Source organism: Ceratotherium simum, chromosome 5 (assembly GCF_057802395.1).
Source record: "Ceratotherium simum simum isolate JZ-2026a chromosome 5, ASM5780239v1, whole genome shotgun sequence".
Taxonomy (NCBI): Eukaryota; Metazoa; Chordata; class Mammalia; order Perissodactyla; family Rhinocerotidae; genus Ceratotherium; species Ceratotherium simum.
Genome location: NC_141904.1, coordinates 57796307 through 57810281, shown reverse-complemented (window position 1 = coordinate 57810281; position 13975 = coordinate 57796307). Strand labels below are relative to the sequence as shown.

The following is a 13975-nucleotide window of genomic DNA, read 5'->3' as shown; positions in this document are numbered from 1 at the left end:
GGTACTTGAGAATAAGAAAACATCTATCCTCCCTTCTTCAGTGCCATAAGCTTTATTTGCTCTCTATTTGGTATATTTCCAAGGAAGAGCTAAGCAGGCACGCAAAGTAGTCTTTGAATTAATTAATTGGAATACCTCGGCTCCCTTAAAACACTGAAAATTTTAAGCCCAATCCACTAAATACTGCAGACTCTAGAAAAATAGGGTAGCCTTGAGAGAGAGGCAAATGAAGGGAAAGTCTCCTTAAGGAAGAACACAAGGAATGGGGCATTTTGATGGAGGGTGAAGATGGGGTAAGGATGAAGGTAGAGAGGCAACATTAAAGATGGATTGTGAAATTAAGTCCAAGTTGCCCAAAGTTAGTAGATATGTTGCACAAAATGCAACGTAGCTTGTCAGGTTTTCTTCCATACTACTTTGTTTAATTTTTAAAAAATATCCCAGTCTCTGGGTATTAAGAAGTTGTATAAATTCCAATATCTTGGATCTTTGGTAATGGCAGAACACAATGTTTCTCTCCTTCTGGATTATTTTGACCAAAACCAAAAAGTTCCTTATATTTCTTTTCCTGAATTGAATTAGAATCTTCAGTGAGACAACAGTGATGGCACAAGCAAATATTAGTCTGTTACACAAATTGTCACATGATAAGGATTTGTTTCTAAACAGAAAGATGAGTTGACTTTGGGGATAGTTTTTTTAATAGTTACAAGGGAAATTTTACCTTCTGAAATGTCCAGATATTGATGCTGTAAATGGCTTTGTATTGGATATTTACTGGTAGATTGGCAAATTCCCTAGTGAAAAGACAGGTGAAAAAAAGATTTATGCAACAGCGGGAAAAAGTTTAGTCACTTAGCAAAAAGAAATGAGATTGCATTTATATTATATAATTAAGAATTTCACTATAATACAGTACTATAAAATCACTGATGAATTTGAAAATTCTAAGCATTTTTTGTTTTAAATGCTGTTTTTTTTAGTTTATAGGAAAATTTTTCAGTCTTGCCTCAGAAATAATGCTTTTGCCTCAGTGGGTTCATTACCCTATGGTGCATTTGGATTGTGAAGATTTGAAGACAGGCCTAACAAACAAAGCAAAAGCCTTTGCAAACATATTATTAAATGACATAGCTTCAAAACATAGAAAAGAAAATGAATGGTGAGTAGAATTAATTGCCAAACTCAGAATTACAGGGCTAAATATTTTGCTAGTAATAATTCTTGTTTAAAAACAAAAGATTAAAATGTAAGTACTTACAACTTTTTCTCCATGGCTGCTCCCTAAGGAGGTTTGTTTGTAGTCCCGTTGGTCTGGTTTCTTTTTGTTTGATACTGTTTGAGACTAGTTTTGAGGCAACCTAGGATTTGTAAAAAAAAAAAAAAAAATTGAAATAAGCCAGTGTTTGGATACAGGTTGCATGAAAATGGAAAAACTATAGATTTTCAAAGTTATTTAGAAGATTGAGGATCATTTCTCACCACAGTGTTTACTTGCTGTGTCACTTAGCTTGTTTTTCCTCTTCCGTAAAATGGAGACGGTAATACCTGCTTTGCAGGGTGGCTATAAAATTGGATTCAGGGCCGGCCCCGTGGCTTAGCGGTTAGGTGTGCGTGCTCCACTGCTGGCGGCCTGGGGTCGGATCCCGGGCGTGCACCGACGCACTGCTTCTCCAGCCATGCTGAGGCCGAGTCCCACATAGAGCAGCTAGAGAGATGTGCAACTATGACATACAACTATCTACTGGGGCTTTGGGGGAAAAAATAAATAAATAAAATTAAAGGCTGCGTTTTAAAATTGGATTCATAAACTAGTGACCTGCTAGTTGAATGTACCACGCAAATGTGTTTTACTTATCTCACAATGTTTTATTTTGTTTAAATGAATTTTGAATGTGCCATCAACATTTCAAAATTAGGAGATTTCACACACAAGCGCGCACGTGCACACACACACACACAATCCAGATCTCTTACTTTTCTTGAAAAAGTGGGAAGACCATGCCATATTGGGCCTGCAGTGGTAAATGTTGCCAAGAAGCAGTTTCTCTTCTAGACAGGGAATGTGTCCTCTGGTCTGTTCACCCAGTGCTCAAGCAACTCATCATCCATCTCATCTAACTCATTTGTTACCTGTCTGGCCCCAAAGGAATCTTAGTTTGTAACTTCTGTAAGGATTAAAACTAACATACATAAAGCACCTAGCACAGTGCCTGGAACATGGTACTCAATAAATGTTAGCTATTATGTTTATTTTCCCAGAAGCAATATTTGAAAATTATGTGCTTTGGAATCAAAAAGACCTGGATTTGAATCCTGGCTCTGCCATGAACTAGTTCTGTGACTCTAGGCAAGTTACTTAATTTCCCTGAGCCTGGTGTGCCAGCTACGAAAAATACCTTCCTTGCAGGACTAATGTTAGGATCGCAGATAACATTTGTAAAGCATCTGGCACCATGTTTGGCATAGAATAGGCACCCAATCGAGGGAGTTATCACATCAATAAATATTTTTAAATGAATAAAAAAATACATGACTGTCAGAAAGTCAAGTATTTGTCAGCCATACTTTGTACAAAAGCATACAACACAAAAAGATATCAAAGATGGTCAAGTATTAGACTGTTTCTAACAATCCTGTTGAGTAAGAGCAATGACAATGCCATAGTTAATCTAAATATGATTTATGTTCAACGTGACTTTTTTTTGGTATTTATTTTTGTAGTATCTGTGACTTTTCTGGAAAATTATTTTACTTCCAACAAAATAACTATATCTTATTATAAACCCATGACATAAGAACAGCTGAAAAGTTGTCCAGTTTCCTTTACCTAGTTCATTCTTTAATTCCTTCCTGTTTAAATTCCATACTTGAGATAGATAACATCAAAAGGAGGAAATTTGCCACTAAGTTAAGTACAATTTGTTAAATAAATTCATCATCATTAAAGAGCACTTTGCTTACTTCACAGTTTGGTTTAGCATCTCTTTGGGTCACCTTGCTCTGCATCATTTTGTTTGCCTCCTTTTCTTTTGCTATAATGTCTTCCCCAGGGACTCGGATTCTGCTCTAGCAAGAAGAAAGTGCCTCTATTAGGATCATCTGTCTTTTTTGCATTATCCACATTAATTCACCCCTCCTAAATTTTTGATAATTAAGAATTAATTATCAAGCCCTACATGGTCTGACTCCTGCTCACCTCTCCAACTTCATATTATGTCCTCTTCTTTGTATTCATACTGGTCTGCTTACCATTCCTAAAATATGCCAAGCTTATTACCTCAGACCTTTGTCCTTGCTGTTTTTTCTCCCTGGAAGTTTTTTTCATAATATTTGCATGACTCACTTTTTAATTCTCTCACCTTGAATATCACCTTTGTAGAGAAGCCTTCCTTGGACACTCTCTATAAAACAGTAGCCCCTTTTCTATATTCCATCATTTTTGATCGCTTTTTTTTTTGCTTTATTTTTCTTCATAGCACTTTTTACTACCTAACATTGTGCTATGTATTTATGTGTTATATATTTATGTGCTTTTGTCTCTCTCCTCAACTTGAATGTAAGCTTTATGAGGGCAGGAACTTGTTTGCTGCTCTATCTCCAACGTTTAGAACTTTGCTTAGCACCTTGTAGGTACCCAATTATTTATTAAATGGATGAATAAGTATAATTACCCACATAATATAAATGAAATACCTGCATGAGCTAAAATTTATTTTTAGAACCACTTAACGTCTTTTATACTCTTTTTTTGCGTGGAGTTTTTCTGATATTTCTGGTAATGGCATGACAATACAGATATTGCAAAGCACAGGGAACAAATCCTATGAAATGTACCTTTAGTTAAATAATGGCTATAGGGTATCTAGGTTCATGCTTATATACATAGGATATTCTAAGAGAGTCATCTCTTAGATTTTTAAAAATGTGTACAGGGGTTTGATCTTTTTACTTGCTATACTGCCATGTTTCACAAGAGGCACTAATAATAATAATTAAACTAATGATTATACTAACAATTATAGTTACCAGTAAATGAGAGTGTGCTATGTGCTAGGCCCTTTGCATTCGTTATTGTATTACAGCAATCTAGCAAGATGAATGTTAATGACTTCATTTTACAGATACGGAAACTAAACCTCAGAGATTTGCTTAAGTCACAAAGCTAGTAGCAGCTGAGACAGGATTTAGATGTAGGGCTGCCTGATCCAAGTATGCTCTATATCACACTGTTTAACTGGATACTCAAGAGAGTTGAAGAGATCAGTAGAAAAAAAATTTAAATATACCACAATTTCCACATGAAAATGTTACCTTAATTTTATAGATTTTATACATGTATGATGTATGCTGAGTTATCAAATAAGTTATGCTTAAATATTTTAAGATATCTTAGTGAATTAACCAATTATTTTTAGGGTATCACAGTTCCTATTTTATAATCATTATAATACATTTATTGTATACGATATAGTATTAATTACCATAACTATAGTAAAGCCGAGTATTATGTCAGTATTTGCAGTGAATTTGAAGCAATTAAAGAGCACGCATTAAAAGCCCCTGAGACAACAGAAGAGATGATGGAGCTGATATCTTATGTAGAAAAAGCTCGGACTACGGGAATTCAAGAGTTGATTTTACGCATCAAGGTAAGAATCTTTTAACTTACGTATTTTAAAATAGTTTTTTTCCTTGGTGAAAAGTGATAAACATATTGAAAATGTATAAAACATATAGTTAAACAAATAGTTATAAAGTGACCACCTATGTAGCCACCCCCCAGGTCAAGAAATAGGACATTGCCAGCACCCCAGAAGCCCTCTGTGTATGACTTTCTGATCATAACTACTTCTCTCCCTCTCCCCCCTAGAGGTTTCTACAGTAATCACATTTTTTTTTCCTTTGGTTCCACCAACTATGTGTGGATTTACAAAAATATATTTTCTTTTATAGTGTCTACATTTAGTAGTATGCTTATGCCTTCCCCAAGCCAAGATTATATACCTACTCACCTATATTGTACTCTAATTCTTTGTTTAAAAATGTGAAATATAACACATACCAAAAATTGCATAAAACATAAATTGTACAGTTTAAAATGTTATAAAGTAAACACTCAGTAATTATCACCCAGGGAAAGAAATAGAACTTTGCCAACACCCTAGAAGCCCATCACAATCTCCTGTCTTTCTCTGGATGTGAGCACTATCCTCACTTTTATAGTAATCATTTCCTTGCTCTTCTTTATAGTTTTACCATCTAAATATGCATTCCTAATCAATATAGCTAATTTTTGTCTCATTTTGATCTTTATAGAAACAGAATCACACTGTTTCTATTCTTTTGCGTCTTTTCAACATTATGTTAGTAACGTCATTGTTTCTTAACTTTAGTTTATTTTCATTGCTGTCTAGTATTCCTATATAACTATGCAATAATTTATTATTTTGATTTTACTGTTCTGAATATCTGGGTTGTTTCTACTAACATCAATACTGCTGGGGACATTTCTGTACATGTATTCTGGTGCATATATTCATGCATTTCTTCTAGATGTTTTAAAATATACTTATTTTCACCTTTACTAGCTAAGGCAAAACTCTTTTCTAAAATAGTTACAATTTTATACTCCTATCAGCAGTGTATAAGGGTCTTATTCTTTACCCCTACTTACTATTGTGAGATATTTAAAATTTTGCCAGTCTGTTGGGTAGATGTCATTGTATTTTTTTTTTTTTTTTTTTTTAAAGATTTTATTTATTCAGTTTTTTCCCCCCAAAGCCCCAGTAGATAGTCGTATGTCATAGGTTCACATCCTTCTAGTTGCTGTACGTGGGACTCGGCCTCACGTTGGACGGAGAAGTGGTGCCTCGGGGCGCTCCCGGGATCCGAACCCGGGCCGCCAGCATCAGAGCGCGCACACTTAACCGCTAAGCCACGGAGCCGGCCCTCATTGTATTTTTTAATTTACGTTTTCCTGAAAACAAATGAATTTGAGTTACTCTTTTATGAAATGCTGGTGTGTGTCTTTTGCCCATTTTTCTTTTGAGTTATGTCTTTTTCTTATTGATTTGTAATAGTTTTTTAAAAATTGTGATAAAATGTGTATAACATAAAATTTACCATCTTAACCATTTTTAAGTGTATTGTTCAGTGTAGCAGTTTTGAATATACTGTCAATAGGTATCCTTTCCTTCACTCTGTAATTTACATTAACTTTTTTCTATGGTGTTTTGATGAACAAAAGTCAGATGCCATCAGATGGAGGAATCTTTTCTTTCATAGCTAGTGTTGTCTGTGTCTTGTTTAAGAAATTCTTTCCTACCCAGAGTCATTAAGATTTTTTTTCTTGTATCCTTTTCTAAAAGCTGTTTAGTTTTGCCTTTCAGGTTTAGGTTTTCAGTCCTCCTGGAATCTTATTTTTGTGAATGATATGAGACCTAATTTAATTATTTTTTCATATAGATGGGAAAATATGTATTTATTGAAGAAACTATCCCTTCCCTACTGCTCTGCAGTGTCACTTCTATCATATATCAAGTGTCCATATACGTGCAGGTCTGTTTTAAGGCGTTCTATTCTGTTACGTTGGACTTTTTGTCTATCCTTGTATCAATACCACACTGACCTAATTGAAGTATTGTTTATCAGGTCTCTCCACTCTTTTTCTCCCGCTTTCCATAATGTCCTCTTTGGAAGGAAGTTACTGTATGCAGTGCAGTAGCTACATAATTTATTTGGAATTCTTCTACATGGGAGATTTATCTCTTCTCCCCCACTTATTAATTTATTCAGTCGTTTATTTATATCAGTATGGACTCATAGATATTTATTTTATACTTTGGGCCATGATATAAAATTTATTTTTATATACAAATTAATACCTATCACTAAATTTTTAATTAATTGATTAATTTTTTTGATGAGGAAGATTGGTCCTGCACTAACACCTGTTGCCGATCTTCCTTTTTTTGCTTGAGGAAGACCAGCCCTGAGCTAACATCTGTGCTCATCTTCCTCTATTTTGTATGTGGGACGCAGCCACAGCATGGCTTGATGAGCAGTGCATAGGTCTGCGCCTGGGATCTGAACCTGTGAACCCTGGGCTGCTGAAGTGGAGTGCACCGAACTTAACCACCGCACCACCAGGCTGGCCCCTAAATTTTTAATTTTTAAAATTTCTTTTTTTTATTTAAAAATTTTCACTTTAAAATTTTTATATATATTTTTATTTCTCTTCCTAATTTTAATAATTTATCTGAAGATTCTTTTCAAACATGTACATATACCATCATATAACTTGCAAATAATGAGTTTTGGTTTTGTTCTCGTCAAACATTACACATTTCCAAACCTTGTTTATTTTCTTTGCTACAGTGGACTGGTTAGGACCTCTAGTACAATGTTGAATAGCAGTCATCTTGATCCCAAGCTCAAACGGAAAGCTTTCAAGATTTCACTATTAAGTATGACATTTGCTTTAGGTTTTTTATAGATACCTTTATCAGATTAGTAAGTTCTCTTCTTTTAGTTTTTTTCTTTTAAAATCATTATGAATGGATGTTGAATTTTATTAAACACTTTTTTTGCATCTATTGAGACCATCATATGCTTTTTCTCCTTTAATCTATTAATATAATTAATTACATGGATCAGTTTTTTTTATTGAGGTCATAAGAGTTTATAACATTGTGAAATTTCAGTTGTACATTATTATTTGTCAGTCACCATATAAATGTGCCCCCTCACGCCTTGTGCCCACCTGCCAACCCCCTTCCTCCCGGTAACCTTTAAACTGTTCTCTCTGTGTGTTAGTTTATCTTCCACATCTGAGTGAAATCATACAGTGTTTGTCTTTCTCTGTCTGGCTTATTTCACTTAACATAATACCCTCAAGGTCCATCCATGTTGTTGCGAACGGGACAATTTTGTCTTTTTTTTATGCCTGAGTAGTATTCCATTTTATTATTTTATTTTATTTTAATTTTATATTTTATTTTAATTTTATTTTTTTGTGAGGAGATCAGCCCTGTGCTAACATCTGCCAATCCTCCTCTTTTTTTGCTGAGGAAGACAGGCCCTGGGCTAACATCCGTGCCCATCTTCCTCCACTTTATATGGGACGCTGCCACAGCGTGGCTTGCCAAGTGGTGCGCCGGTGCGCTCCCGGGACCTGAACCGGCGAACCCTGCACCGCCGCAGGGAGCGCACGCACGTAACTGCTTGCGCCACTGGGCTGGCCCCAAGTATTCCATTTTATATATATGCCACATCTCCTTGGTGGACACTTGCATTGCTCCCACGTCTTGGCTATTGTGAATAATGCTGCAATGAATATAGGGATGCATAAGTCTCTTTCAGTTGTTGATTTCAAGTTCTTTGGATAAATATCCAGTAGTGGGATAGCTGGGTCATATGGTATTTCTATTTTTAATTTTTTGAGGAATCTCCATACTGTTTTTACATGGATCAAGTTTTATTGTTATATTTCTACATGCAATATAATATGTATATAATGCATTTTTCATATTGTATATATACACATCATATACATATCTCAAACCAAAAACCTTAAATTAGCCTTTGAATCTGTATTTCAATTCTTAAAAAATTACAACACTGCATATGGATCAATGAAAGCTATAGGGGTAAAGATATTTAATTGCTCTACTCAGGTAAATCTATTGGTTTTAAAGCCTTTTTTTTTTTCTTTGCCATTCACCCCTAAACTCTTCTGGACAATTGCTATATGCTAAGTGTAGGCAAAAAAGGTGGTAATGTCACTGAAGTTGCAAAACAAAACAAAAGCTGCTAAAATCTTTGTCACCAAAGATTCAAAAATAAATAAATACATAAGAATAAGAAATATAAAATCCTTTTAAAATCAAAAGTTTAAAGGGTTCCGCATATTTGGTCACCTTTTTCAGTTGTATACCAGGAGGACCAATAGTACCTTTATGTTAAGTCAACTGCAAGTGAAAACTTTTAAAAAGCTGTATTTCCAGAATAGAAGTCTGCAATTGTGTGGTATAAAGCCAAATAAATAATCCTTTAGCTATTGAAATACCCACGTAATTTGGATGACATGAAATAGGTAATAATCTGAGTCAAACTGAAATTTGAAAGAGTATTAGAAGTTGTTGTTGGTTCTTCTCTTTTTCATAATGCCTTAGATTTTCTATATGATGTGTTATATCTGGAGGTTCTTTTGTAGGAATCCAAACGCCGAATGAGTTACTTTTTAGATGTTTTTCTATTTCCTCAAGAAGACTTAGCTTTAAATTCAGCTGTCCTTATGTGGCCTTGGAAAATAAATCCCATCTTTGATGAAAATGATGAGGTAAATATATTTTTCGGGGTATATTTTTGTATTCTGACATTTTAAGCACAGTGTTTATTTAATTTTCATACATACTTGCCATCTACCTTTAAAAGGTAACTTCATCTGGCTGGCCCGGTGGTGCAAGCGGTTAAGTGCGCACGATCCACTGGGTTCGCTGGTTCAGATCCCAGGCGCACACCGACGCACGCTTGTCAAGCCATGCTATGGCGGTGTCCCATATAAAGTGGAGGAAGATGGGCATGGATGTTAGCCCAGAGCCAGTCTTCCTCAGCAAAAAAAAGAGGAGGATTGGCAAATGTTAGCTCAGGGCTGATCTCCCTCACCAAAAAAAAAAAAAAAAAAAGTAACTTCATGTGTCAATATGAGTTTGGGGCTAGCAACATTTATGGCCCTGCAGGCTTAGGTCAGGGTGTTAGGCTTAACTCACAGGGTCTGTAGGAAGTGAAACTGACATTAAGAAGTCAGAACTATTATATAAATTAATAATAATAATAGTAAGCATTGCACTAAGTGCTTTCCATTTATTAAATAATTTAATACTCACAAAAATCCCAGGTGTTCCTATTTTCCCTATTTCATAGATGAGAAAAATGAGTCTCAGAGAAGTTAAGTAACTTGCCCAGTATCAGAGAGATAAGAAGTAGCAGATTAGGATTTTATATTAGACTGAATATAGTTCAGATTTTGAAAAAGTCCTAATGTAAACCAGTTTCTCCTAAATTGGGAAGTGAGATGGTATGGTAATGAAAAGCATGGACTTCAGTCAGATAAACCAAAGTTCTAATCCAGATTTTGACTTTTATGAATTTGTGACATTGGACATGTCTCTTGACCTCTATAAGTCTAAATTTCTTCGTCTCTGAAGTGAGAATAATAATAATACCTGTGGTAATGTAGGTAAGGTGTTTAATAGTTCTTGACACATCGCACATGCTCAATAAATGGTAGCTTTTACTATTATCCCACAATCTGTTAAAGTATCTAATTAATAAATAAGAATTATTATAGTCACTTTGGAGATCTGCAAAATTTTTTCTTTGTCGTTTATTATTCTTTGCATTTTAATATTAGTCAGTGTTTTATTTTTATACTCATTTTTACTTCTATGATTTTTTTTTTTTTTAAAGATTTTATTTATTTTATTTTTTCCCCCCAAAGCCCCAGTAGACAGCTGTATGTCACAGCTGCACATCCCTCTAGTTGCTGCATGTGGGACTCGGCCTCAGGATGGACGGAGAAGTGGTGCCTCGATGCGCACCCGGGATCCGAACCCGGGCCACCAGCATTGCAGCGCGCGCACTTAACCACCAAGCCACAGGGCCGGCCCTCTATGATGGTTTTTATTACTATACAAATCTTTCAGATTTCTAATTTGAGAACTCTTTCCTTTGTAATAAAATAATTAACATAATCAAATTGTCTTTTAAAAAGCTCATTGAGAATGCTAAACATAAAAAAGAAACTGAGCTAATAGCCAAGAGAGAGAAACTGATTTTGGAAATAGAAAAGGAATCACGCCGCATGGAAGAGTTTGCAGAATTTGCAGAACTGGACCGCATGCAACAGGTCTGATAAATATACAAGACAATAGCTGTGGCAGGCTTGTAGATTAATACAGGACACGTTTGCATAAATTTAAAAATATAGAAAAACATATTCTTACTATGGCAAGCAGGGACCCGACTCTTGGCCCTGGAACTGGTTTTATTTATGTGATCTTTTTTATGACTTAGTTTTCTATTTGTAAAATGGACATAACCATACATTTGCTCTCTTTCATAGTAATGTTGTGAAGTTGATATTTAAAGTTGGTGTATAAATGCAAGGACATAGGCTGTGCAGTATCGTATAATCTTATTTTTATAACATTACTTGCATATTTCTTGAGATAAAAAATTATCTGCTTTCAGTATGTGACAGATGTAAGACAACTACAAAAACGTATTCAGGAATCTGAAGAAGCAGTTCAGTTTATTAATAAAGAAGAAGAACTTTTCAAATGGGAATTGACAAAATATCCTGAACTGGATAAATTAAAAGTTAACATTGAGCCCTATCAGAAGTTTTTTAATTTAGTTTTGAAGTGGCAACGAACAGAAAAACGGTAATTTCTAATGATATGATAAAAATTAAGCAAATGGTGTAAAAGGATTTGTAAAACATATATTTATTTTTGTTGTTGTTGTTGGCCAAATGTTTAAAATTGGACTTATTCATCTATTTGAAAGAAAACCAAGTATCACACAGGAGAAGCATCAAATGTTGCTAAGGTACCCCCTAACCTTACTAATATAATATCTGAAGTCTAATTTGGGTTTTCTAGAGTTAATTCACTTTTTTATGCAATAAATTATTTTGACTAATGTTTACACTAAAAATTGGAAGTATGGAGTCAAATCTGCATTCTATTTGGATACTACTAGTCGTCCATTTACAGTCTGATACATATTTTAGCACATGCAGCATGGCTGAAATGATGGTTTTAGTCTTGTCTCTCTACCATCAGCTCTACCTGTGTGACTAAGAAAAACTGTTAACCATTCTTGCACTCAGTTGTTTCTTTTATAAAATGAGGGGTCTAGCCTAAAAGAATCTCTAAGCCTTCAAACTCCGAAAGTGTCTGAGTTTAATATTATTTTTTCTTTCAATTCAGGTGGATGGATGGAGGGTTTTTGGACCTTAATGGGGAAAGCATGGAAGCTGATGTAGATGAGTTTTCCCGGGAAATTTTTAAGGCACTGAAATTTTTCCAAATGAAGCAAAAGAAGGAATTACAAGAAAAAAGAAAGGCAGCAAAAAAACGACATCTGGAAGAAGAGAAAATTGAAGAAGAACCAAAAGAGAATCCTACTATTACTATGTGCTCTACAGTAATGGAGCAGATAAAAACTTTTAAGGTATGAAAACATTTAATGACATTTTAGAAAGCTCTGGTAGAGCTATTTGCATCATCAAGTGCTAATGAGGAGAAATAGAAAGATTGGAAGCAAAACCAAAGTTGAATCTAGAAAACTTGATTTATTACTGAATTCACGTTTCATTCTTTCCTGATGAAGTCATCGAAATCAATCTCTTCATACAACAATGCTTGACAAATAGAAAAGACAATAATGACTAATTATAATGGTATAAAGAGGGTAAAAAATTATTAGGACAGACCAGTTAGCCTCTACTAAGGGCAGTAGCGCAGGGTGGCAGTTAGTTGGGAAAGCTTTGGAGTCACACTATCTAAGTTTATATCACAATTCTGCTCTTGGTAGTGGCATATCTTGGGCAAGATATTTAGCCTCTCATGCCTCAGTCACCTCATTTATAAAGAGATGATAATAACAATTTTTGTGACAGTTAATAATGCATCCAACTTCCCAAGGCAGTAGTGGCAGTGGTTCAAGTGGTAGTGGTAGTTTCCACTGTCAGCATGCTCAGAGTGCAAACTCTGTGATGAGAATTTGAGCATTGTTCTTCTCTGTGTCTAGCACTCTGAGATTCCATGAGCTGCCTGAACTTTTTTTTAAGTAACTCCTTAAAATTATTTTCAATATTTAATATATTTGCATGGTTTAAAAAATATAAAAAGATATATCTGAAAAATCTCCTTCTCATGTTTCTCACCATGTAACTCAGGTTATCAATGTTATTACTTTCTTGTGTATACTTCCAGAGTTTGGTTTCACATATAACAATGTGAATATGTATTCTTACCCTTCCCTCTTTTTACATAAAATATAGCATAGTATATGTATAATTTTCCTCCTTTGTTTTGATTAATTTGTCTTGGAGACTTTTTCTCATCGGATATGGAGCTTTTGCATTCTTTTTTACATCTATACAATGTTATATATTGGTATAAAATTTCATGTGTATGAAGGTGTGACTGCAAGGTAAATTCCAGGAGGGTAAATAGTTAAAATCTATAGTCGAATTACCTTTCATAGGGGTTATACCAATATATGCTCTCACCACCTTGACAACTGTCCCCCATCCTCATTTCTCAAACAAGCAAGCATGTTCCTCCAGCCTGAGGGCCTTTGCTGCAGCTGTCACCCCTGCCTACAATGTTCTTTTATTTTTTATTGAGATATAATTGACATATAACATTTTAGTAGTTTCAAGTGTACAACATAATGATTCGGTATTTGTATATATTGAGAAATGAGCACCCCAATAAGTCTAGTTAACATCTGTCACCACACATAGTTACAAATTTTTTTCCTTGTGGCAAGAACTTTTAAGATCTACTCTTTTAGCATCTTTCAAATATACAGTACAGTCATGCACTGACTGCATAACGACCTTTCAGTCAACAATGGACCACATATACGCCGGTGGTCCCACAAGATTAGTACCATACAGCCTAGGAATGTAGTAATCTATACCATATAGCTTTGTGTAAGTATACTCTATGATGTTTGCATAATGATGAAATTGCCTAACAACGCATTTCTCAGAACGTATCCCCATCGCTAAGCGACACATGACTGTACAATATTATTAACTATAGTCACCATGCTGTATATTACATCCCCAGGACTTATTTATTTTATAACTGGAAGTTTGTACAAGGGATCTTTGTTTAATTTATTGATGTATCCTAATCACTAACAATAATGACTAGGACATTGCAGATGC

The 13975-nt window shown here is 34.8% G+C and overlaps 1 protein-coding gene across 1 annotated transcript in view; it reads left to right on the top strand.

The window, feature by feature from the left end:
- DNAH12 (dynein axonemal heavy chain 12) overlaps positions 1-13975 on the top strand; it is a 211395-nt gene that overhangs the window by 45765 nt on the left and 151655 nt on the right. Inside the window, exons 13-18 of the mRNA XM_014793143.2 lie at positions 984-1162; positions 4517-4652; positions 9218-9343; positions 10778-10912; positions 11257-11450; positions 12000-12243. Of these exons, the coding sequence (XP_014648629.2) occupies positions 984-1162; positions 4517-4652; positions 9218-9343; positions 10778-10912; positions 11257-11450; positions 12000-12243 (1014 nt within the window). The remainder of the gene's footprint in view (positions 1-983; positions 1163-4516; positions 4653-9217; positions 9344-10777; positions 10913-11256; positions 11451-11999; positions 12244-13975) is intronic.